The 26824-nt window shown below is 46.9% G+C and overlaps 1 protein-coding gene across 1 annotated transcript in view; it reads right to left on the reverse strand.

The window, feature by feature from the left end:
* Positions 1-24263, reverse strand: part of LOC142589043 (putative thiopurine S-methyltransferase) — a 50929-nt gene extending 26666 nt beyond the window's left edge. The window contains exons 1-3 of the mRNA XM_075700831.1: positions 24055-24263; positions 21187-21279; positions 5564-5693 (exon numbers count right to left, since the gene is read on the reverse strand). Of these exons, the coding sequence (XP_075556946.1) occupies positions 5564-5693; positions 21187-21279; positions 24055-24146 (315 nt within the window). The 5' untranslated portion in view covers positions 24147-24263. The remainder of the gene's footprint in view (positions 1-5563; positions 5694-21186; positions 21280-24054) is intronic.
* Between the last annotated feature and the right edge of the window lie 2561 nt (positions 24264-26824).

Consider the following 26824-nt stretch of genomic DNA (forward strand, 5'->3'; position numbering starts at 1 on the left):
ACAGAAACCAACTTCGAGTTTGATGTAATGCATAAAAAAATGAGTGTTTAGTAATTGTTGGCAACATTTCTGGTTAGCAAAATAATATGAAAGTTTCCTCGCACATTATGCTTATATTGCCCATTTGTACCGAATTTGAAGTTGGTGCATAGGCGGAAAGTTTTCATTTATCCGGGAGGGGGAGTGGGGGGCAACGAGCTTTCCGAATCCCCTTTGTATATATATATATATATATATATATATATATATATATATATATATATATATATATATATATATATATATTCGTCTTTTTCGCTCGCACTTGAAGAAAATTCGTGTGACCTCGAAGAATGGTTCACTGAAGTGAAGGCCTTATTTGACAATATACAAGACCTCATAGCAGTATTTCACAGCCTCAGTCCTCTCCCACTACCAAGAATCTGGCGTCTCTCGGTGGTGTAATCTACGTTCGCGTAATTGTCGTACACTTCACTATCACCAATACTGCTTCGCTTTTCCGGCGAAACTGCAGCTTGTCTCTGTCTCTGTCTTGTATTTTTCTTCTTTTTCTGTGAGTCCGAATATAAGCGCTTCTGGGCATGACTGCTGTTGATTCTGATTTCGAGCGAATCCGGCTTGGCCTCATTTCGGCTCCTGAGTAAATTATACAGGGTGCCCCAACTATCATGCACCAAGACATACAAAAAGAGACGCTGCGTTACTCGAAGAAAACCTAGTGCATATTCTTCCATTACATATTATTTCCATTACAGTGGAGTAGCAGCCAGTAATTCTTTCGTTCATGAAATTTAATTCGACAATTGCAATAATTGTGTAATTCGAGAAATACCATTCTAATTATCACAATGTAAATGAGGCACTTGTAGGAACCCCCAAATGGCATCTAACTACTGTGTTATCAGCGACGTACTAATTGCGTGCACTTTTTTTCCGACTAGCAAACAGACCTCATAAAATATAAAAAATAACACGTGAACGCGCTCCCATCTTCATCATAAAGCCGCGCCCTCAAACAGGCTGATTGAAAGCAACTGCATTGCCTGTCACAAATCCGAAGAGACAGCGCATCATCTTGATAATGGTACGGAAGAAACACAAACAGCAGCTGTTGCTGCTTTGCAACTATTCCTCCCTCTCTACGTCACACTTATCCTTCTCTCAAGGCCGACTGATCACATTGATAACAAAAGTTCCTTGATAACGCGGCCGAAGGGCCCTCTGACCACGCACGAAACGCGAAAAGCAATGTAACATGCATAGAATGTTTCGAAATTCCGGCTTTGCTCGCACCGCATCGACAAAGTGCGCGCGCAGTTATATTTCGCGCCAGAAACATGCTTCGGACCAAAGCCAAATTAAAGTGACAGATTTAGATTTTATGAGAGTGTATACGTGCAGCAAAAACAGGTCCGTGGCATAAAATAAAAGCGAAATAATGGAACCGGGAAGCGACCCACGTGTTGAAGAAAGGCAAAACCGATGCGCTCAAGGAAGTAAATAGCCACTTCTAAATGAGCCGAATTGGCAATCGGGACGACTGCACAAAAAGCAAACAGAAGATACATCAGATTTCTGTGTGCCCTTATTGTCTATGAATTTGTAAGTGCCGTTAAACACCAGCTGCTGCCTAGAGGATGCGTTCGAATTGATGTCATTCAGCAGTTACGCAGTACTGTGTCCGTTTTATCACATCTTCAGTGGCTTTCTTTATGACCGACGCTCGAATTCTACGGCAGACATCCGTTATCCTTCTCTTGAGGTAATAAGACCTCCATCTCGATCATGTAGGCACGGTCTTTCACATAACCCCAAATAACTTAAGAAATCGAGTGGAGAGAGGTCAGGTGACCTAGCCGGCCAATTTACAGGTCCGTGCCTTCGAATCTATTGCGCATGAAAGTCGCATCCAGCCAGTTTGGTGCTCGGCTGTTGCTGTGTGCTGGTGCCCCATCCTGCCGATACCACGGAAGTGGAAGACTTGACAGCGGGACTTCGCTGAGAAAGTCATTCACTCCTTCTTCAAGGATTTCGACCACGTAATGCTGTCCGGTCAGTTTGTGACCGAAGATGGGACTGATTATAGCACCGGCGTAAATTCCGCATGCCACATTGAACGATCACTGCTTCTGGTGCCGTTTGCGCTTTACACAGTGTGCATTGTAGTCACGCCAATAGTGTGCATTATGCAAATTTACCTAGGCGTTTCGAAAATTGGCTTCATCTGTGCACATGCTGTTGCACAGAAAGTCCGGTTACTCATCGGCTTTTGTGGTGACCGAATTCGAGAAAACTACATGACCCTACAGGTCCCTATCTTCTAAGCATTGGTGCTGGCTAAGGTGGTACGGGTGCAAGGCCGTCACTTAGAACCCTACAAATTGATGACTTAGAAATTGGTACCTGGGTGACCACGTCCCGCATGCTATCATGACGGTTGGAGGCCATAAACGCAGGAATATTCGTGCGCAGGCTAGGTCTCAAAGATTGAGTCCTACCCCACTGTTTCTTGAACCTGCCGGTTTGGCTCAAGTTTTCATGATTTCTGATGATAGTCGACACGTTTGGTCTACCGTCACACTTCCCATGACTGATATATAGTTGCGGCCTTCCTATTGCTGTCATTCGCAGCTCCCCAAGGCAAGAATCATTTTTACCTTCTGCTCATTAGAGAGAGAAATGGCGAATGGGACGAAACAAAACACACCTTTAAGCATTTGAACTTGTCAATTTGTTGTCAACTTGACGTTATGGTGATAGGCTTTGTGGCAACAAAAAAAAAAGAACCATCCGTCCATTTTATGCTATGACAATAGCTATCAAAGCTTGTTTCCAACACGAAACGCGACGTGTTACTTCAGCCGGGGCGCGGTAGTTAAGGCACTGGCTCGGCCACGATGATTTACTTCATTTCCTTTATTTAGTTCTGGCTAACTCGGAGGAAGCCTGTTAGAGGGCGCTGCTTTATGATGTCGGTGGGAGCGCAGTCGCGCGGTATTTTTCATATCTCGCGGGATTTATCTATCGTCGGAAAAAATTTGTACATAATTAGTTTGTCGATGAATATAGAGCTATTATATGTCCCTTGGCTGTGCCTACAAATGACTCAGTGACACTTCGATAATTGGGATATTACGTCATGAGTCAGAAAGTGAATTACAATTACCTAAATAAGTCTCAGTAATGAAAATATTACTGACAGCTACTCTACTGTACCGGAAACAATATGCACTACGTTTTCTTCGAGTAACTAATTGCTCTTTTTTTTAACTAGGTACGTGAAAGTTAAATGGTACATCCTGTATACATAGTATATGCGTGCAAGTGACGATGTTTCCGTTCCTATTAAAGGATGTAAATTACGAGAAGATTTTTTTTCATGTCGTTAGCACTGCTTAATGCAAAGAGAAGCAATACTGAGGCACATATCATTCACGTGCGTTTTACACGCCGTTGATAAAAGACTGCATGCCGAAGGGGTCACTGAATCTGCAGGTTTTTTCCAGTCAAAAAAGCACGCAAAGCAATGTGAAACGAGGTGAAGATACAGCAACATATTTATTAAGCATATGCTATGCATACCTTTCGAAATAATCTTTAATTGGCTACCTCCTTCTCTTTCAAAAAATATAAATACTTTGTCCTGCGTAAATATTTAAATATACTGTGTGCATGGTGTTTACAGTGGAAATTTAAAACAACGCATCTTGAACTCAGAAAATACGGATGAGGCAGCCGCCGCTGGTACTTTTAATGCGATTGTTCTCCTATTGTCAGAATTTGCAGAAATAATGCGAAATTAGGAATTAAACGCCGTGCACGTCCGCGCCAACAAGGATGCAGTAGTAAGCTATTAGCCACAATAAAATTTTAAGTCGAGGCAAGTCAAAAGAAACATCAAATAATGTGGGTGACAGAACTCTGCTAATGACATTTTAGATGTGTGTGTGGTGTGTGTGTGTATGCTTCGGCATCGCCGGGGGCGGGGGGGGGGGAGGGGTGCTCTGCTCCTCCGGAAAACACTGGAGGGGGCTCGGGGCCCGGAGCCCTCCCGTATAGTCGGCGCCTATGGCACGCCCTGCATATATTTATGACCTCTGCATGCAATTGACGATGTTTCCATTCCTAATAAATGTTGTAAACTATTAGAAGTGTTTTTCTTGATGAGTCTTTAGCTTTGCTTTCTGGAAAGAGAAGCGATACTGAGATACATATAATTCACATGCATTTCACAGGCCGTTGATAAAAGGTTCTGCCGAAGGGGTCACTAAAGTCTACAAGTCCTTTTCAGTGTCGAAAAAGCACGCAAAGCGTTTTGAAGTGAGGGGAACATACAACGTATTAGTTCTCTAGGCATAAGCTATACATACCTTTAGAAATAGTTGTTAATTGGCTGCCTCCTTCTATTGAAAAATACCATAAACTTTGTCGTGTGTATATATTTAAATATATTGTGTATGTGCATCTTCTTTAGAGTCGAAATTTAAAAGCAATGTTGATGTGAGAACATACGTATGAGGGAGCCGCCGCTGGTACTACTAATGCGCTTGTTCTCCTATTGTCAGCATTTGCACAAATAAAGCGAAGCGTGAATTAAAATCCGTGCACGTCAGCGTCAACACTGATTCAATATGCTATCAGCCACAATAATTTTTTAAGAGAAAATGTAGAGGCAAGTGAAAAGAAACCTCAAATGATGTGGTTTACAAAACGCTGGCAATAACACGTTAGGGGGGAGGGTAGCCTTCGGCATCGGGAGGGGGGGGGGGCTTCGTGGCTCGGGCCCCTGAGCCTCCCCCGAGGTCAGCGCTCATGAGTTGGTGACTTGTATAATTTGGTTAGGACTCTGGGAAACATTGTGCATAACGACAGCATGACACTCTTGAACGCTTGAATAACTAATTTTCTATAAAGGCTTCAATTATTCTACGAAGAGTAAACTTTACAGTTAGTCGCTCACAACACGCTTCATAATTCAACAAAATGTAAACAACGTGCAGGTCACAGTTCACCACGAAGGCTAGGAAAAAGCAACTACGTGCCTCGTAAAACGTATACAAGAGAAATGTTCAGTAATTACTTTGAGAGAACGTAATTACGCTGCACGTTTGAAACTTTCGGTGCACGTCATGCATAGAGTTGCCCCCATTTCCTCAAGATATAAAATTTCTGCCATTCTTAATCCTACCAGGGAAGTGGGGAAACTTTGTAAGAGCGATTTAATTTAATCTCACTTCAACATCAGCCTGCATATCGCTCCTATTATTCCCCGTATATCCTGATAATATAAACGTCGTGAGTAACTTACCTTCTAGAAAACATCTTAAAACATGCGTTTAACGTTTTTGAGCGCTTCTAGTCGCAATATAAGTTTCGCTGTGAGAAAATAAATTGCAATGTTCCAAGAAAAATGTCATGTATCACAGTGCCGGGTCATCACGTACCTCACGTTACTCTTGGCAAACAAAGAGTAAAGTATTTTTTGTCTTTTTTAACTATGCCAAAACATTGAGTTTCGCTTAAGCTTCCACGTGAATGTAAACCTGGCATGTGTGAAGCGTACCTGAAGTATTTTGCAGTTGATGACTGGGCACACGGACTCTTCCATCTCAAGGTCGTTCTCGTGGAAGTACTCGCGTATGCACTCTTCGATGAACTCAACGCCGACCACGCGGTGTCCCATGTCACGGAACCTGAACGTGAAGAGAGAGAGAGAGGGAAAAAACGACGTGAAAGCTTTTCCTTCCCCTCCAACAGCCTAAATATATTCTCAGAAACACGAAGAGTCATCCGAGTTTTTTCGTTATAATTTGAATTACTGCAAGAACAATGTATTTTTGTGCACAAAAGTAACCCATCGGCACCCCTCTTTAGTTTTGACCTCAATATGTGCATCAGCCAGCAAAGATGCCATCGCTATAATTTTTTACAGAGAAGCTGTTTACCCCTGGCCTCCGTATGCATACCCTACATGCGTTCCCAGGCGTGGGGGAGGTGGGGGGAGGAGTACCTTGGGCGGCTCATGTTCATACTAGGGACACTGCGCATGGAGAGGAATCACACCCCTCGCATGCGTTCCTAGGGGGGTACCCTGGGCGGCTCATGTCCTTATTGGGGACATGGCGCGTAGACACGAATGGACACGGGTAGGGGAAAAGGGAAAGAGTGTGGCGGCTGCGCTGCAGCGAATGAGACAGATAGGGGAGATGGCGAAACAGTATGGCGACGGCGCCTGTGCACGTGGCCTGTACTTCCTTGGTTATAACGCCAAGTGCGTCGGAGGTGCCGGCGCGGCTGCAGCAGCGGTTGGTGGTGGTGAAAAGCATTTATCGGGCTATATATACAGAGTGGTGCTCCGGGAGAGACCTCTAGTGGGTCGCACCCCTTGCAATACTGGGCGGAGTCTCTCATTCTGGAACCCCGTTGGTCTTGACCGCTGCGCAGGTCCGCGAACTAGGGCTTGTTGGACCGATGGTTCCTGGCAGCCGAGTAGGGCCACCTCCCAGCTCTCTCGGGAAGGGGTGATGGGGAGAAAAGGATTTTGCCTGCATGCCCAAACAATGCGGAAGGGGTCGGCCACCTCCCCACAGATTCAGCAGCCGCCGTCAAAAGAAGGATCAAGGTGCTTGAGAACCGCCGGGCACAGCAGGGAGTTTGTAAAGAGCCTAAGGAGAGTTCGTTCGCCAGCTTTACCCAGTCCCTTCATAGGAGCCAGGTAACGGCGGTGTTCGGCATGACAGTGCTCATTCATGTCTTTAAAAGAAAGAAGAGGGCTGTAATCTGGATCAAGGTCCTCCCAAGTGATGCCTGGTGCCCTGTAAGTGAGTACGCGGGCTGTCTCATGGGCGGCTTCGTTACCTGGCATGCCTTGGTGGCCGGGGACCCATGTGATTGAGTGACGACTTGGATCGCAGTCGCGAATACTGCGGCGAAGAATTTTGTCAGCGAGAGGAGTGATTCATCCCAATTGAAAGTTACGACAGGCTCCACGGGAGTCTGTGAGGATGAATTTAGAGTCGGGATGGGAGGCTGCGAAGGCGATCGCCACCTCCTCCGCATGCGTTGAACTGGGTGATCTGAACGAGAGGCCGTCCACTTGTCTTTCCTCCTGTATGATTGCAACCGTGTACCATCCCCCCCTGGAGTGGTTGGGGCCTGCAATATCGACGTAGAAGACGTGTTTCTTAGAGCCATAGTGGCGGTGCAGGGCATCGGCCCGCACCTGGTGCCGGCCATTATGGTCCTCCTTGGTCATCTTAGTAGGAAGGGGTCGAACGTAGAGAGCACGTCTCCACAGTTCGGGCACTCGAACCCTTTCCATCATGTGGTGGTCATGTTTAATATGTAACCGGTCCAAGAGGCGTAGACCGGACACGGTCTAGGCGAGACGCGCGTATTGGTTAACGAGATGCGCCTCGCGAATTTCCTGATAGGTGTTCACCACCCCCAACGCGAGAAGACGCATGTTGGAAGTGGAGATCGGGAGGTCGAGGGCTCTCTTGAGCATTTTGCGGAGTACAACCTCCAAGCAATCTTCGTCATGTTTCCGTAAGAGTAGGTAGGGAGTCGAGTACAGTACTCTACTAGTTACGAAGGCATGTGCGAGCCGCACCGCATCCTTACTTCGCAACTCCCCTCGCTTGTTGGAAACGCGGCGAACCATCCGGCCCATCTGGTCGCCGACCCTGAGGAATTTGGCAAGAGTTATGTCTGCCTTGCGATGTTGATTAATGAAGATACCGAGTATTCGAATCTCCTCCACTTCTCGGATGGGGTGACTGGCGAGAGAAAGCTGAACTGAGATTTTGCACTTCGGGGAAGGTCGGATATGCACAAATTGAGACTTGGACGGGGAGCATTGAAGGCCGCAGTACGTGGCATAGTGGTCTACTATGATCGCAGCTGCTTGCAGGCATTCCTCGATCTCTCCTATGTTTCCCGTAGTGGCCCAGGTGGTGATGTCGTCGGCGTACAGTGCATGCTGAACACCATCGACACCCTGCCGGGACGTGTGTCATGGCAATGTTAAAGAGAAGCGGATACAACACAGCGCCTTGTGGTGTGCCCCGTGTTCCCATCTCAAACGGGCCGTACCCGGTCTCTTGCAGACGTATATAGGCCAAGCGGTCCGTTAAGGAATATTGGATATAGTTGAATGTACGAGCGCCGCAGTTGATCTCGCTAAGATGCTTTAGTATGACGGCGTCCTTAACATTATCAAAGGCACCCTTGAGATCGAGTTCTAGGACTATCTTGTCGTTATGTCAGTGTTCTGTGGGTTCGAGGATGTCGTGATGAAGCTGTAAAATGATGTTTTGAGCCGACTTATGAGGTCGAAAACCGAGCACGGTGTCGGCGAAGGTGTTCTTGCTCTCGAGATATGCCGAGAGGCGGTCACGGACCATCGTTTCCACGATTTTTCCTACACATGAAGTGAGGGAGATGTGCCGGAGGTTGTCTTTGTTTACCGATTTCCCGGCCTTCGGGATAAAGGTTGCCAATGATGTCTTCAATCGGGTGGCAACGAAGTGTCCCCGGTCCAAATGGCGTTGATGTATTCGAGTGGGCTCCGTACGCCCTATATCGAAGGTTTGCCAATAGTTTGAATGTTACCTTATCCCTCCCGGGCGCCGTCCCCCTGCGCATTCGTGTAAGAGCCGCGCGAAGGTCGTGAAGCTGGAAAGGCTGATCCATTTCCGGATTATCGCAGCCTGCATGCGAATAATCCATCCCTCGCGGGTCTCGATACTGATTAAGATATTGGGAGCGCAAAGTGTTCGCTAGCTGCTCCGTGTTTCCTTGTAAGTTGTGTAGTGCGCAAGTGAGGTGTTTCTTGGTTTCCGATCGTGTTTGTGTAGGGTCTGTCAGACTCCTGAAGAGCCGCCAAGTGTTGCGGCTTGACATCTGTCTTGCTGCACTGTTACATCTATCTACCCAGTTACTGTCGGTGAGCTGGCCAGCGTACTCGGCTGCTTGCTGAGTAAGGTCAGAGACGCGAGCGCGGAGTTTACTATTGTGTTTCTGCCACCGCCATCGTTTGTTTAGGCTGCGGCGAGCTTCCCAGAGGTGCATCAGGTGGTTATCCACGTCCGGTGCGCGTTCCGTAAGCTGTATCTGCTTTTCGTGTGAACAGAGTGCTTGCATGAGTCCGTGCGTTCAAGTGCTGTGGCCTTGTTCCAAGAGAGAAGTTACTGGGAGGGTCTGGGGGAAAGCATTCCAGTCGGAAAGTTTGGCTTGGGCAAGGTGGCAATATAAGGGTCGAGTGTAAATAACAGTGTTCAGTATGCAGTGGTCGCTGCCGAGGGTCTCCTCGGTGTTGATCCAGTCTGCGTGTCGGATGTGTTTCGTGAGGGTAAGGTCGGGGCAGGTCCCGAGTGACGGAATTCTCTACACGTGTTGGGTGGACCGGGTCGGCTAGAAGAGTGATGCCCAGCGTAGATATAAGTCCCGCCAACTTACGACCGCGCGGCTCTTCCTTGCGATAGCCCCACATGGGACAGGGGGCGTTAACATCGTCCACTATCACCAGGGGATTGCGACCCGCGATCATTAGCGCTGATCTAAAGATGTTATAAAAAGTGGCGTTTTTTTTTTAGTTTCTGGGGGCAGTATATATTAAGTATTTGTACGGGGCTCTCTGTTCGCCGCAGGACGAATATTCCAGATTTAGGTCGAGCTCAACCTCCTGCGCTGTGTAGCCTTTATTGACTAGGACACAGGTGGACGGGTCTCGCTGAACAGCGTTACAGCCCGAGAGCTTAACCGCAGCTCCGGTTTCTTGCAGTGCAAGGACTGCGGCGGGGTATTCGAGATCGTCAATGTACGCCCTTAGGTGGACGCGTTTCGTCCTGTCTTTGAAACCTCGACAGTTCGACTGTACAAGAGAGAGAGCTTGCTGCCTTTGCGGGGGGCGCCGGCCTCTAGGGGGTTGGTTGGGAGGGGACGCAGCCATGTTGATTTGAAGGGAGATCACCTTAGAGAGCTGCCCCAGGTTCCGTCATCTGCAGCGGGAGCGATTCCGGCTCCTCCGAGAGTTCGGTTAGATCGATGGGTCGGGTGAATTTTGATGGCCGGTTCGCGTCTTTGAGGGGTCCTGTTCGGCGGAGAAGCCGGGCGTTTGACTCAAGCCACGTCATAATGTTGGCCGTCACGGCGGCCGTAACAGTGGCTGTGACTGCCTTGAGAAAGCTGTCTTGCATTTGGCCAAAATTTGATATCTGAGTCGTTTATTCGGCAAGGGCGTTTTCGAGGGTTGTGAAACGCACGTGAGAGGTAGAGGGTGTGAGGTCCGCTGGCACCACTTGCATCGGTTCCGGAGCTACCTGGGCAGGGAGCGGGGAGGACCGAGCCGTTTCTAGAGCGTGAATTTTGGCGTTAATTTGAGCATTTTGTGCCCGGAGAGTCTCGAGCTCGCGGCGGAGGCCCACAGCGTCAGAATTAAGGGGGGAACGAGAAGGAATTTTTGGTGGGGGAGAAGGTAGGGGAGTGCGGGGAGGCGGAGAAGGCCCGTCTCGGCTGCCTACCTTGGGCTGAGCCGTATTATTTGGTGCGCCAGGCGGAGGGCCCTCGATAGCCGGGCAATCCCCGTCTTGGAATGTAGGGGCGTCTGGATCCCGTGTCGCTTTCGGGTTCGTTGACCGAGGAGACTTGGTGGCACGTCCATGTAAGGTGCCCGCCGGTGGGGCTGGTCCGGTTGTGCCTTTCGTCCTCTTGTTGCTAGTCGTGGGAGCTTTTGGAGTGGTGTCAGGACCCGAGGGCACTGCAGTCCGAGGTTGGGTTCGTTGACCGGTCGGCTTGCCCGGTTGTTGCAGCCGTCAGAATTTGGCTTTGCAGTCTTGCGAGCCCGTAAGATGACCGCCACCGCACGCGATGCAGGCAGGAGTGCACTCGTGGGGCGCCATGTTGCCGTCTTCGAGGACTGCGACCGTTTCGCCGCAGTGTCCACAGCGATTGTCTTGAGGATTCGGTCATAAGTCCGGGCGGAGACCGATGGTGCCACATCGGAAGCACGCGGGAATAGTCCGCTTATATTCGCGCACCACAGTCACCACACTGTTATAGTGCACGTAACGCGGTACTCTATGTCCCACGAAGGTAAGCAGGGCAATCGTCGAATTCCCCAGCTTGCGGATGAAGGCTCTCTCTCCTCCGCGCCACTGGACTTTAGATTTCATGGTGATAGAAGTTTCCTGCTCTTGGACCGCAATAATCCCCCTGCAGACTTCACCGTTGACTTCGGCGTGTCCGACCACCGAGATGGGGCCTTTGGAAGCATTGAGTGTAAATTCCCGAGCGAGCACATTCGCCGCATTGACGTCTTGAGCAGTGGCAATGATGATATTCTAGTCTCAGATGGGCAAGACACTAAGAATGTCCACCGAAGATGGATTTACATAAGTAGAGAGCAAAGCACCAAGCTCACCGTTCTGCAGGGCTGTCTTCAGGGAGATCGTCACTCTGGGCTTGATGACAATCGTGAAATCTTCTTTGCAGAGTCGAGGCATAGTGGTGGGCCGCCATTTCTTCGATCCCGCTACTTGCGAGAGCTGAGGGTTGGACATTTCAGGATTCGGAGGCACAGAAACACCGGCTCTCATGAAGAGTCCGTTAACCGCCGAGGTTTTCGAGCGTTGCTGGCGTTTACGAAGTGCCACCAACGAGAAATGGCCTTCATCCACTATCTCCTCGGTCGGAGTGGAAGTTTCAAGTGAAGACGGACCTTTTGCGACGTCTTCTGACCAGGTCATCGCCTCGGGATCATACCCGCGTCAAGCAGAGGCCGCCATGGCGGCCGCGGAGAACGATGGAGATCGAGCCCGGCCCTTAGGCCCAGTTGGGTGAAGTAGCGGAGACAAAAATTGGCCTAAAAGGCCCAAAAACATGGTCCACCTGCTCCAGAGCGGTATCTTCGGGCGCCGGGTGTTGTCCGTCCAGTAGAAGCAAAATTTAACGGGGTCTCTTGGATTTTTTCTGTAAACCGGAGGAAAATTGGCGGAGCCGATGTGAGGCGCGTCCGATCGCTCCGCACTCACAGCGCTCCCCCGCAGCGGTTGCGGCAAATGCATGAGAGTTGCGGTGACCGCGGCGGCGCTTGTGTCGGCGTATGGTGGTGCCGTGTGAAAAAAACTCATGATTTAAAATGTATGCAGTCCATGTATGCGAACCATGTACGCAGCCTAAATACAGATTTGCTGGTAATCTATCCCCCTATGAATGTTGCGGCCCCACAATTTTTTTTTCTAGTTGAGACTGTTCTTCAGACGTATGACTATGCCTTAAACAAGAGCTAACGGCAACTCTCTTGTCGAGTAGTGTCCAATCATTCTTTGAAAATGGGGCAAAACGAAGCCTTGTGCATGAGTGCGAGTGTATAGGGTCAGCTTTTCTTTTATGTTTCTAATAATTTTTCATTCTCCGTTCGCCATCCTACACTGCAGGATAGCCAACCAGGCTCAGCCAGGGTAACATGGATCCCTGCCTTGGCCCTATCAATTCTCTCTCTCTCTCTCTCTCTATATATATATATATATATATATATATATATATATATCGGTGCTAGCTATATATATCGGCGCTAGGTTATCAGTTACAATTGAAGGGGCCTCTTTATGACGAGCCAGCAAATTTCCTGACCACATTTCTACATTTGATTATCTACTAACCTTCAGATTACCTCCTACATGTTACAGCGAAGCTGTCTATAGCTACGCTCCCGAAAAATCGTGGCGGCAAATAAAAAAACGCCTTGCGCCAAAGCCAACTTTCTCTCGAATGCGCGGTAACTCTCAATCTAATGTAGAGAGCTCGGAAAAAATTGTACTGAAATTGGCCGCTAAGATGACTTTATCATTACGCCGAGTTTCATTTACTTATCATAATCAGTTAGTTCACAGTGACGTTGCAAATACTGTGACATTCTCGACTGCTGCCAATACGTGGGCTTCTACAGGAGGGAAACGGAAAGCCCCATGTTTGTCCGCTAGAATAAAACTCTAGTCCTTGCAGGTTTCATTCCGCTAATTAACTAGGAAGTATGCACGATCGCAAATTACAAACAAACGTGTTTTGTTTCCTGCAATCCTTTGGACTACGCCCGGTCAGCGCATACCGTCGCTAGGATCGAGGCTCGGCTTAAAGGCCACCTGCGTCTAAACGACGTTCCGTCGCAGCTGCATCGGCAACACCTGCGTCTTCAGAGCGGCGTCGTAAATGCCCTTCGGCGGTGGCTCTGTGTATGTATGACGTAATGCGTGACGTGGTGCGCACTTGATAAGGCGACCAAGCGGAATCTTGGTACCATTTCGCTCCACCGTTCGCTTTGGGAAGGCCACGCGTGACCCGTACGCCTGGAGAGTTACGTACCAACAGAACACTATACCAGTATAATTTACACCACCATAGCAGCTTCGCTCGTCAACCACCTTCACAGGGTGAAATGGCTCCTTAATTTTCTTCTGCTTGCTTTTTCTCTCTCTCTCTCTCTCTCTCTCTCTCTATGCATTTTCCTTCTTGTCGACTCAGCTTTCTTACTCAGCTGGTCTTCATGTCCGTTGCAGGATGAAGGCTTATACCAGTGACCTCCATTTACCCTTGTCTTGTGCCAGCTGATAGTATAATCAACAGCTTACGGCTATCCTCGAAAAAAAGAATGTGTACGCTCATTGTATTCTACCGGTACAAGAACAGGGAGCAGAAACTTGGAGCTTAACACAGAACCAGTTTAGAACCGCGCAAGGAGCGATGGAACAAAATATAGTAGACGTAATGTAAGGTGACAGGAAGACAGTGGTATTTCGGCTAGATGTGAAACAGACATAGCCAATATTCTACTTCATATTAAAAAGAACTCGTGCAGCCCATGTTCGAATCTATGCGAAGGGAAGCTCGATAAAAGCACATAATTAAATTCTTCACAGCTAACTGCGATGCGTAAAATTTGGTGCTCACAGTTGTACGCACAGAAAAATAGGGCACTTATTAAGCAATATTTAGAGATTCTGTGCTTCTTGTGTCACAGTGGGACACGAACATTTAGGAGTATTGGCCATGATTGGACACGACCACAGTGACACATATCGAATGGCTAAATCAACCAAAGTAAAACAAGAAATTCCTGAATTATGATATTATCATTCTATCAGTGTGCTGGAGTAATTCTTCGATTGTAGGGTAACATTCTATGTTCATGTTTTACGTATGAATTGTGCAAAGTAGAACGCTCCTTCAAAAAAAAGCAACTCAAGGAATCTGTTAAATATAATTCACCATTGTATTAACAGATCCGTGTGCATTAGAAACGACTGTGAGCTGGCATTATATGTGCAGGTTTCATGCAGGAATCATTTTTTTTTACGTTGAAGTAAGCCGAACATAGCTGGTTAGAATAGAAGGTTGATATGAGTCCCTTTTTTGGTACGTTTACATATCCTATATATGTATATACCATCAGCCTACTTTATGCCAACTGCTGGACGAAGGGCTCTCCCTGCGATCTCCAATTACCCCTGTCCTGCGCCAACCGATTCCAACTAGCGCCCGCGCATTTCCTAATTTCATCACTCCACCTAGCCTTCTGCCGTGCTCGACTGCGTTTCCCTTCTATTGGTATCCATTCTGTAACCCTAATGGTCCAATGGTTATCAAACCTGCGCATTACATGACCTGCCCAGCTTCATTTTTTTTCTCTTGATGTCAATTAGAATATCGGCTATACCCGTTTGCTTTCCGATCCAAACGGCTTTTTTCTGTCTCTTAACGTTATGCCTAGCATTCTTCGTTCCAACGCTCTTTGCACGGTCCTTAACTTGGTCTCAACCTTCTTTGTCAATCTCCAAGTCTCTGCTCCATATGTCAGCACCGGTAAAATGCACTGATTGTACATCTTTCTTTTCAATGATAATGGTTAGCTTCCAGTCAGGAGCTTACAATGTCTGCCGTATGCGATCCAACCCATTTTTCTTCTTTTATGAATTTCCTTCTCATGATCAGGATTCGCTGTGATTAATCGGCCTAGGCAAACGTACTCATTCACAGACTCTAGAGGCTGACTGGCGATCCTGAACTCTTGTTCCTTGGCCCGGCTATTCATCATTATCGTTGTTTCCTGCATATTAATCTTCAACCCCACTCTTACACTCTCTCGGTTAAGGTCCTCAATCATTTGTTGTAACTAGTCTGCATTGTTGCTGAACAGAACAATGTCATCGGCAAACCAAAGATTGCTGAGATATTCGCCACGATCTTTACTCCTAAGCTTTCCCAGTTTAATAGCTTCAATACTTCTTCCAAGCACGCAGTGAAATTATGAAATTATGTTATGTTAATTATGCTATGAAGAAATTATGTCACCCTTTCTGACCCCCTTCTTTATATGTATCTTCCTGCTTTCCTTGTGTAGAATTAAGGTAGCTGTAGAACCTTTGTACATATTTTCCAATGTATTTACGTAAACGTTCTGTACTCCTTGATTACGTAATACCTCTATGACTGCTGCTATCTCTACTGAATCAAATGTCTTTTCGTAATCTATGAAAGCCATATATATAGGCTTTTTGTACTCTGCGGATTTCTCGATAACCTGATTAATGACATGGATGTGATTCATTGTAGAGTATTCCTTCCTGAAGCCAGCCTGTTCCCTTGATTGACTAAAGTCCAGTGTTGCCCTTATTCGATTGGAGATTATTTTGGTAAATATTTTATATAATACTTGGAGTAAGCTAATGGGCCTATAATTTTTCAATTCTTGAACGTCTCCCTTTTTGTGGATTAGTATAATATTTCCATTCTTCAAGTTTTCTTGGACTTTGCAGTCGATAGACACTTCGTATAAAGAGGGGCCAGTTTATCAAGCATTATGTCTTCTCCATCTTTGATTAAATCGACTATTATTCCATCTTCTCCTGCCGCTCTTCCTGGTTTCATCTCTTGCAAGGCCCTTTTGACCTCATCGCTAGTTATAGAAGGAGTTTCTGTATCCTGTTCATTACTGTTTCTAATGGAGGTATCCTGAATCATCTGGGTATTGTATAGGTCAATATAGAATTCTTCCGCTTCCTTTATTATATCTACGAGCTTGCTGATAATATTACCCTGCTTATCTTTCAGTGCGTACATATCGGTTGGTCCTATGACAAGTTTCTTTCTCACTGATTTCAGGCTGCGTCTATATTTTACGGCTTAATTGCTTCAGCCTTTCGCACGTTATAGTTTCATATATCACATATTTTCGCCTTCTTAATCCGCTTTGACAGTTCCGCGAATTCTATCTTATCTCTTGAGTTGGACACTGTCATGCTTTGTCGTTTCTTTATTAGGTCATTTGTTACTTGGGAGAGCTTGCCTACTGGTTGCGTTGGAGCCTTACCTCCCACTTCAATTGCTGCCTCTGAAGCCAGCCTAGTTACGATTTCATTTATTAGCTCTATATATCATCATCTCTCTGTTCGAAAGCTGTATATTTGTTTGCAAGTACCAGTCTGAATTTGTCTGCTTTTACCCTTACTGTCTCTAGGTTGACCTCTTCCTTTTTGACCAATTTTGCTGTTTCTCTCATCAAATTGAGGTGAATCCTAGCCCTCACTAACCTAGGATCCCTGCACTTTACCCTACCTATCACTTCTACATACTGCACTATGCTGGGATCGGCATAAAGTACGAAGTAATTATTTGTTTCACCATTAGGGCTTTTCCAGGTCCACTTTCTGTTGCTACGCTTCCTGAAAAAGGTGTTGATTATTCTGAGTTTATTCCTTTCCGCGAATTCTACCAGCATCTTTCCTCTAGCGTTCCTTGAATCAACGCCGTAGTTGACAATTGATTGTTCACCAGCCTGCTTTTTCCCCACTTTTGCATTGAAGTCCGCCATTACTACAGCATACTGAGTTTGCAATTTTCTCATCGCTAATTCAACGTCTTCACAAAACTGATCTGCTTCCTTATCATCGTGACTGGATGTTGGAGCGTAGGCTTGTGCAGCCTTTAATGTATACCTGTCATTAAGTTTGATTACGACTACAGCTACCCTCTCATTAATGCTGTAGAATTCGTCAATGTTGCCCGCTATGTCCTTATGGATTAGGAAACCTACCCCGTATTGCGTCTGATCTGGGAAACCTCTATAGCAGAGGGCATGTCCATTATCCAGCAATGCGTAGGTCTAATCTCACTAAGGCCGATGATATCCGCTCATTAAAAACTCGTAAAACGCGCAGTAGTAACATCGTGTTTCAATATTCCTCTGATGAAGTCATGTGACCACAAAGTGGCAACCAGTTTCAGAGATCAAGCCAAGCGCCTGGCAGATTCTGGTTACCCGATGCGTATATTCATCTCTGTAGCGGAGGGCTTGAGCAGGAAGTGTAAAAACTCATAGAAGGGAAGCAGTTCCACTGCTAGAGCAAAGAAAGTTGCTGTGGTACCATACATTCATGGTATATATTTTCACATAATCTCAGAAGAATAGCGGCAAAGTCAGGGGCAGACGTGGTTTTCTCTGCCCATGAGTGTCTACAGAAGCTATTCAAACAGGTTAATTCAGGATATAACAAAAGGAACGCATGTTCCACTCAACATCGCAAACAATTTCTAATTCAAAACGTTGTCTGTGCCATTCCGCTTTCTTGCGGAAGAACGTATGTTGATAAAATAGCAGATGCATCAATGAGAGACTAAAAGAGCATCAATATAAGGTCACTAGGGTAATCTTGGGTCATTTGGCCATTCGTTGCCGAGATTGCCCCTGCAAACCAACGTTTCGAAGTACTTCTATTTTGTTTAGGGCACATAGCAGGATGTGTAGGGACGTTGTGGAGGCTCATGAAATTTCAATATTAAAGGAAAGATGCGTGAGCAAGCTATCAGTGTTGCTATCTGAAAAAGAGATACGATTCCTCGGCTTATCGTTACAACTGTTACAGCACATACTTTGATCACGCCTTGGAGATGTGTACGTTTCATCGACATGCACCATTGATTGTTCTTTTTTGTTGTCTCGTTCGTTACCGCTCGGACAGCAAATATTTGTCGATGCGTGCGAAGATAAAATCTATAGTTGAAAGTCAGCGCTGCCTCAGTGTATTCATTTCTTTCCACGTTCTCGTTCAGCCGCGCTTACACACTCTATCTTGAACTTGCATTAATTCTAACCCCAGGGCGCATCCATCTTGAGCCACTACGAGAGCCCTCCCGGACGAGAGGGGAGCTTCGGACACCGTGCTCGCCCAGTTCACTTGCGCTTAGCTAGCCAAGCCACAGCCAGAGTCCACTAGAGGGTCTGCGCCGTTTTCTGTCCTCGATCGAGAGAGGGCCCTTGGTCTGGATCCATCCCTTGTCTTTGAGCCGGGTCTTGACCTAGATCTGGACCTGTGTGGAGCTCCTGTCTTTTCGGTCTCTCCGAGCCTGGGGACGGACTCTAGGTTCCTCCTGCCGCTTTGTTCTTTGTTTTTCCAGGAGATCTCTTCTAGCCAATAGTGTCTGCCTCCTGTCTTGTGTGCTATTGAATTTATTCATTGGCGTAGTTGTTTGTCGCTTTCAGTTCCTGTTCCTTGAGCTGTCCACTGTTCCCGTCTTTTTTCTTTAATAAATATGGTGTTTTGAAGCATCCCTTGCTTTTTTCTCCTGTTAAATGTGCGTTACCGCACAGATATCCGCTTGGCTCGCATTTGTGCTCTTCGGTTGGGTTCAGTGTCCCGTAAGACCGGCACCTTTTGTTTTTAGGTTGTGGACAGACGTTAGCCCTGTGTCTGACTCTTCCACAAGTAGTGCATGTATCATATTAGTTCTTGTATGAGGAACATTTGTACTCCGCACCGCTATAGTAAACAAAATGCGGCACATATGTCCCTTCAAACACAATAACCACCGAGTCTGTTTGTCCCATTCGCCTAGCATGTAGAATGTTCGGGTTTCTTTGGTTTGTCGTATTTTGGTATTCCGTGTATTACCCCATTGGATACATTTTCCGGCGCCATGATGAATGCGGTCGTGGCGTAAGTTTCCTGGTTGATGCGAATTTCCTTGATACTGCTGTATTCGTGGCGTTTTCCAAAATCGGTGAGCTTATGATTTATGGTGTTTTGCCTTCCGTTAATTCGGAGTAGGTCTGCCTCAGCATACTCCATTCTTTCAGTGGCCGCTATAGCAGGATTCTGTCCCTGATGAGCGCTATGTGCTTTGTTGTGTCATATGCAGGCCTTCTCCCGGTCGTTATTATATTGCAGTCGCTTTCCAGCAGCTGCGGCTGCCTCGGTGGCGAGCGTCGGTACACGTGTACGTTCATCGTGCAAGCGCACTCTCCACTCGCGTCTCTTTCGTCCTTGTTTGCCACGTTGGCGTCAGCTCTCGCTTTGTATCTGCGTCCGTGGGCTGCGATCTATCCGTTAGCATTTTCGTATTCTTCAGGAGGTAGTGATTCTCCTTCTATCTCCACAACCTCCATCACGCCATCCTAGAGCGAGCCGGAGGCCAGCGTCTCTTTGTGTGGACAAAGCGCTATCGCGCCGGGAGCCGAGAATATGGCGCCGTAAGCCCTGGTTCTTAAGGTTAGCCAGGCCTTCGGCTTGGTGTGGAAATTGAAGACTCGTAATACCACAAAAACAAAGGTCCCACCTTGCAACTCTTGGCATCCGCTGAGTCGGGAAGACGTTAGGCAAACTTCTTGGTGGTTGAACATCCCGTGGTCGGGATAGTTTCGCCGCTAAGAGGAGTTGGCGGAGCCCATACGTTAGGCGACTGAATGGCGTAGCACCGTGGCGATCCTCCCCCTTCTGCCATAGAGCTTCTTTTTTTTTTCGGCAAGATTCAGTACCGTCAAATCCCCGATCACACAAACGAATTCTTGTCAGTCATATCTGTGATACGTGCAAAGATGTTTCTTTCTTTCTTATTTGTTTGTTTGTGTTTATTTATTTATTTATTTATTTATTTGTTTATTTGTTTGTTTGTTTGCTTGTTTGTATGTTTGTTTCTCTGTCTGTCTGTATTTGCTCGTTCGTTTGTTGGTTTTTCGCTACCACTGCACCGATGCCACTGCACATTGTGTTTGCGCATAGCCCTTATGCGGTCTGTGAAAGGAGTGTTTATATTCGTCGATTATCAGGCGTTCCACTATCACGTTAAAATGACAGGGCACTTTAAAAGCAGTAAAGACGTATTCTACTCTCACTTTTCCTTTCTCCGCACTGCATCAGGGAGCATAAATCCGTATAGAGTAAACTCTCAGTTGTACGAACGTCCGTTTATCGAATATTTCAGAATAACGAACTTTTGAAAAATCCCCGGCAGTTTTCGCATAGATTCTATGCAGAAATGTTTCACTTAAACGAATTTCGGAACAATCAATATTTCAGTTTAACGAACTCGCTCAGAGGACTAAGGCTTACTTTTACGATCAGAACCGATGTTCGCCCTCATCAAACCGCCACTCCAGCGGCAATGTAACGTCGCTGGCGCTACAGCGCCCCTGGGGCAAAGCGGCGGCGTGGAAAACCAACGGCAACAAGGCATGGCCTTCGAGATCATCCGCACAAGACGAGCAAACATGTAATCTCGGAGGCCATGAACAAAGTAACATCGCTGGCGCTTACAACGCCGCCAGAGCAAAGCGGCGATCGGTCACACCATAAACCACGTGGTGTGTGTTTCTATGTGTATGGTTGTCGTCTCCTCCTTTTGAAGAAGAGGCGAAGAAGACGAAGAAGAGGAAGCTGCAGAGCCAGTTTCAAGCCCTATAACTCTAGCTGAGGTTGTAGGGTACATTGGAAAGTTGAGAGACTGTGTCTCAACAGCAAACTGTGCCAGAAGAAGTGTACAAAACATTGACTCTTTGGACAGTTTTGCTACTTTCTGTGCTTTAAAAGTACAAGTGCAGAAAAGGTTACAGATTTTTTTCTAAGTGATAAAGGCAGCATTATAACTGTTATGAACCTTGTACTTGTTGATATATACAAATTCCATTTCACACATATCTAACACTATGGATGCCATGTCTTTTCCTCCATGAATTGCACTTCAAATTTTGACTCTGTATGCCATGCCTTATGTTGGTCTAGTGACTATTCAGTTTAGTGAACTTTCAGTTAAGTGAACTATTTCCTTCGGTCCCTTGAAGTTCACTTAATTGAGAGTTCACTGTATATTGTTTACTATGAACAGAAACATGCCGCAGAATTTTGTAAGGCAACTCACCATTTTAACTCGTGCGCTTTTCCACAGAGCGGAATGAACACTTGGGCATTCGTTTTTCCAGCGAGGATGACATCCTTGTTCTCTATCAAACGCCTGTGTGCAAAAACAACAATAAACATTTGAACACTTGAGGAAGAGAGCAAGCTAATTTAGCGCTCACTGCTACCGGGGGCTTTTTCAAAGATATTTCATCAAATGGGCCAAAAAATTAGATAATCTGCGGTTTGTGAGGGCAAATTATCGTTAAAGAGAATCTCCTACGTGACTTTTACCCACGTACGACACGCTGCTGGGCGCCTGCAAGACGTAATGCCAGTCAAGTGCTGAAAACATGGAGGAAGGAAATAATAGGAAGGAGCATATACCGCGACACGATTGAAGCCAAACCTTACGGCTCAATAGGTGATGGCACGTCAAGGTACACGTTTGATTTTAGATTTTAGCAGAGCCACGGCAGGGCAGCTGAACAAGCGCACACCGAATAAATCTGTTTGCATAGCTACCGCAGCACCGAACTTCTCAGCAAATCAGTGAGTGAAGTTGTTCACACCTCTTTTGTTGTTCTATGCCACGCAAGTTGGACCAGTCATCCGCGAACTTCGCAGATCCTAACACCAAAGACTTTATTCACGGCAACAGTTTATTTCTCTAGTCGAAACAGTGGCGCTTAATATGCGGCACACCACGCTGTAAAGGGCCCCTCACCAGGCCTTATAGCAAATTTTGGTTATACGCTGTAAGTTGGTATGTGTCCGCTAGGGAGCGTTCTGTCGCAAAAATTTTTCAAATCTGCTCAATAATTGCCGAGACAGAAATATTTAAGTGCCGCGAACCCATTATTCCAGCAGGCGGGCTCCACTGTCAAGAAAGACGCTCTCTCCACTCGCCCTCTCTAGCCTCCGCAAGCGAAATTCCTTCCCTGCGTTCTTCCGTGACGGACCTCGAGGATCACGGGACGCATACGTCACAGGCCCCGCCTTTATTTTTGTTTCTTCTCGCTTTTTGGCGCTGCGAACTTCTGCGGATGGCGTCGCGCGCAAGCTGTTGTCTCGTTCGCACAGCGCACGATTTCGCGCGCTGTGCACAAGGAAACATGACTATCGGTATAATTCCGTGCTACACGAATAATGAGGCAGAACAAGCGGACCTGAGAGCATGATCACGCACTGAAACACGGTAGAAAGTGACATAGTTTCGGTACCTGCGCACGTGAACGCACGACCGTGGGAACAATCAGACGAAGCGAAAGTACATCTATCTTGCTTGGGTACAAAGTAAAACAAAGAACACGCAGACATTCCGTGTGTGTGTTTTATTATTTCTCTACACTTCGATTCTTCAACTCAAGCAAGAAATCGTACAGATAACAGATGTTTTCTTGAATAATTCTCGAAGTCACGTGTCACCCCGAGCGACGTCACACTGCGGACACCAGTACGTAGGCGCAGGCAGACGAGTACGTCATCCTCCGGCTCGGAGCGCGGCGGCCGCGAGTAGAAGGAAGGACGGCGTTCTGTTTGAAATTTCAGATCTTTCGGCGGCGCCTAGCCATATAATATTTTGTAGATGCGATCGCTATCGCACAATGTATGCTCGCGCTTGTCAGCTCAATATGACCAGAGCTGGTGATGGCCCCTTTCCGATGTTATACCACAAACTGCCGGGTCCGTCAATTCAACCTTCACCTTGATAAGTCCGCTGGTTTTCTTTTTGTGAATACTACGACCCAACTTTAGGAGAGCCGCCGAGAGATGGAAGTATGTGCCTAAACCATGAGAGGAGCAATTTCATCTAACATGTTCTGAGCGTTTGAACAACTTTCATTTGTTGAATTGTTATGAGATCAGTTTTGCTCTCTTTGGCAGTACCAACAGTAACTGTCACGTTGTAATTGTGACTTTATGCATGGTTTATAAGGCAAGGCCGGGACCACGAATCTACTGAGCGCATTGTCACAACTGAGGTATCTATGCCACCCCCGATTAAGTAAAATTATGCCTCCATCTCAAAAGCCTCTACACTGCAATAAAATTACGGACATGTCCAAAAAACTCTTTTTTTTTTGTTTTCTTCGGAGAGTGCAAGTTCACACAGCACACGATATGCTATATAGCCACAAGTCCTCATATGCATATCAACGGACGCATGCTACTGCATCTAATATATTAAACAGAGACGGGCTTACTGTACGAATTAAGCGACATAATGGCTGAGAGTGAATGTAGCAGGACAACTCAAAGCACAACAATGAAAGTGCACATATTCTTGCACAAGCCAGGAGGCGCCAAGACGCTCTCATTTATCACCCCAGCATCGCTGACGCCGGCCGCTAAGGATGCGAAGAAAATGAGACGGCATTAGGAAACAACGAGAACCCACGCATCATCTTTCGTCCGAATGTCGCCAACAGTGCTTTGCCGAGCTGAAGCTCAGGAATGTTCGCGCGCCTAATCTCGATCGCAGTTTCGGCACCTCGTGAGAAATGTGCGCATTTGGAAATTATCGCAGCTCGGGCACTCTTGCTTAGTGATAAGCGATTGGTGATGTCATGGCGAATATTTATGGCGTGCTTCCCTTTTTGCTGCTATGGCGCTTGCTAGGCTGCGCGTTCTGGCGCTGGTGTCTCTAAGGAAAGGTTCACCGTGAGATGCCCGTGAAACGGTGCCTGACGCTGCATTCATGAAGAAAGAATTTCTCTTACTAATCCGCTCCACCCCCACCCCCCCACCCCCGAGTTGAAATTATCAAGGCTACTACCATGATTAGGATAACGACATGGTTTTTACTTAAAGGCCACGGTGACGATTGTGTACGCTTGAGAAGGCTTTTGCCTCTCGAATACCTCCGACTAAAGTATAGAGAGCTCACCTGGAAACGCCAGGGAGTTGCCATGTATGGGTATCTTCCTTCCACCACGCCTTCCAGAAATCCAGGCCATCGTTTACGGGTACGGTGGACATCGTAAGTGCAATAGCTTTCAACGTTTTCAGTTCAGGTGCCGAGTGGCAGCAGTGAGCATAGTGTTCGCATTTATCTGCCTAGCTGCATCCGGTGTCACCATGGCTCCTGCTCGTACAAACGTGTGCAACAGCTGCTGCCATTCAAGGGCACTGTAGAGGAGGCGCTCGCACACCAGAACTTTTAGAGGGAAAGTCACCTACCCGCGGCTTTCCTGTTGCTGCACATATGACATCCTCGCAGTCATTAATACAGTAATTAGACTAGACAGAAAGGTAGTGCTAGAATTTTCGACGAAGCTGAAGCTCACCTAGCTAGACAATTAGGGCCGCACAAGCAATTCACTTCACTTGGCTTGTGGCATCTACCATGCCGCGCAACTAACGGTGCTTTCCACTTGTTTTGCCTCCACCGCCATTATTTTGACAGCGGAGAAGTACCGGCCTGTCTCTGTAACAATAAGAGGGGGGAATGCTCCCAGGGCCCCCTCTGAATCCGCCAGTAGGTAGTAGACCTGAACGCCCGCCTGCGCAAACTCGTCATTAACAAACTTAAAAGTACAAACCCTGGAAACCACATCACACGCTAGGTCGAAGACTACCTGCATGACAAAGGAATTCGATTCTTAGGCCCGGATAGACGAACATTAACGCCATTTCCAGTACGACGCGGAACACCATAGGGGCCTATCAGATCGCCAAACCTGTAAGATCTGGCCATCGAGGGCCTTCCAGCCCGGCTCAACATTCCCGACCTACCACAGGCAATATACGCCGAGGATACCACCCGGCTGCGTTAGAGGTTGTCCTGCAGAACAAGAAGCCACGCTTCAGTCTGGCTTAGTGATGACCATATTAATAACAACGAATCTATGTTTTACACATTCACTTTTTATGCGCGCAGCAGCCTCGATCAATTCGAATCAGCGCTTTCTGCTTGGCAGGAAACTTGGCAGTAGCGCCGAAAGTACAGTGCACGACACTAAGCATCATTCTGCTTATCCTGCGGGTGTGCTTCTGGTCGGCTGAGCATCGAGCCCGAAAAGCGCTGAGCTACAGCGAATGCACACAGGGTACTACATAGGAAAAGTTTCGCCTCGCAAGGAACGGACATTGTCTGCGCCTGCAACTTGAAATGACAGAGCCTACGTCACTGGTCTCTCCGTATAAAAGAAGCCACTCAAGCCCCGAAGCTTTCGCTTGGCAGTAGTGGCGAAAGTACAGTGCCCGACACTAAGCATCATTCTACTTATCCTGCAGATTAGTGCAAAGCTACAGTATTTGCATATATTCGTCCTTTTTTCGTCGCTGCTGTCGAGTATCGTGAGGTTTATTGGGGCTATTTGTTGAATTTCTATTTTTTCTCGCCTGTTATTCCTAAGTACGACTACCAAACTGTCGAAAAAACTGGCCAAGATAAAGGATGAACTAAAGTCTGATTTTGCTAAAGTAAGAGACGAGATGCGGCATGAACTGAAATTGTTTCGTGAAGGTTTAGAAAGAAATCTACGAACAGAAAACCGCGAGCTCATAAATGAGCAGAATAACATGGCAAGAAGTCTGGATTTCGCACTTCACGCAATTGATGAACTGAAAACAAAACTGATGGAATGTACTGCAAAGAATGCTAAACTCGAGAGTGAAAACGCGGCTCTGCACGCTAAGTGTTCCTTTTTAGAAAGCACTGCTCAAAGCTTAGAAACCCGACTCGTGCAAACTGAGCAATACTCTCGTGAGACCAACCTAGAGATTCAGGGTGCAGTGAAGACCGAGAGTGAGTACTTGCGTGACCCACTTTCCAAACTTGGCTCTACGATCAATGAACCAATCGCTGTATCGGACATTGAAATGGGCCATCGTGTACCTGCACGCAGTAGTGACCGGACGAATATAATCGTCCAGTTCAAGAGACGCGCGAAGCTGCATAGCGTTTTCCACAAAGCCAGAAAAATGCGTCTCACAAACACAGATCTTGGGTTGGAAGGCTCTCCTTCGGTGTATGTGAATGCACACCTTTGCACTGCCCTGAAGAAGCTTCTCGCGATGGCCGTGAAAAGAAAACACGCGCATCACTGGAAATCGGTGTGCTCGTTTAACGGCAAAATTTTTGCAAGACAAACTGACGACAGGCCCGTTCTCCAGATAAGAAATAAGAGTGACGTCGAGAAGATAACGTCGGGGCAGCCGCAGGTGTAAAGTGAGGGAGTAGCGCGAATTTGTGTACCGCGCAACTATGGCTGCTCCCCGTCGTCAAAATGGCTCATCAAGAGCTTGCTCTCCGGCGTCTTATTGCGGAGCAGGATGCATCAGCCACGGCTGTTTTGCATCTTAATTCGCGCTCAGCATGCGACAAGAGTGACGATATCATCCATTTTCTGGCACAATTTACTTTTGAGTTTAATGATATCGGAAACATGGTACTACAGTAACTGTGCTATGCTGACTTTACAAGGTTATCACCGCTTTTTATTAATCAGCCCAGCAAAAAAGGCGGTGGTGTTGCACTTTTTGTTGAAAGCTATGCAAAACATGAATTAGTACCAGACTATACGAGAGTAACAGATGACTACAAAGTACTCATCGTAAAGAGTAAAAACAGGATAATACCTCTGGTGTATCGCCCACCGAGCGGCAATGTTGTCACTTTTCTAGATTTTTTTGAACCATTCCTACATTATGCA

The sequence above is a fragment of the Dermacentor variabilis genome, chromosome 7 (assembly GCF_050947875.1).
Source record: "Dermacentor variabilis isolate Ectoservices chromosome 7, ASM5094787v1, whole genome shotgun sequence".
Classification (NCBI taxonomy): domain Eukaryota; kingdom Metazoa; phylum Arthropoda; class Arachnida; order Ixodida; family Ixodidae; genus Dermacentor; species Dermacentor variabilis.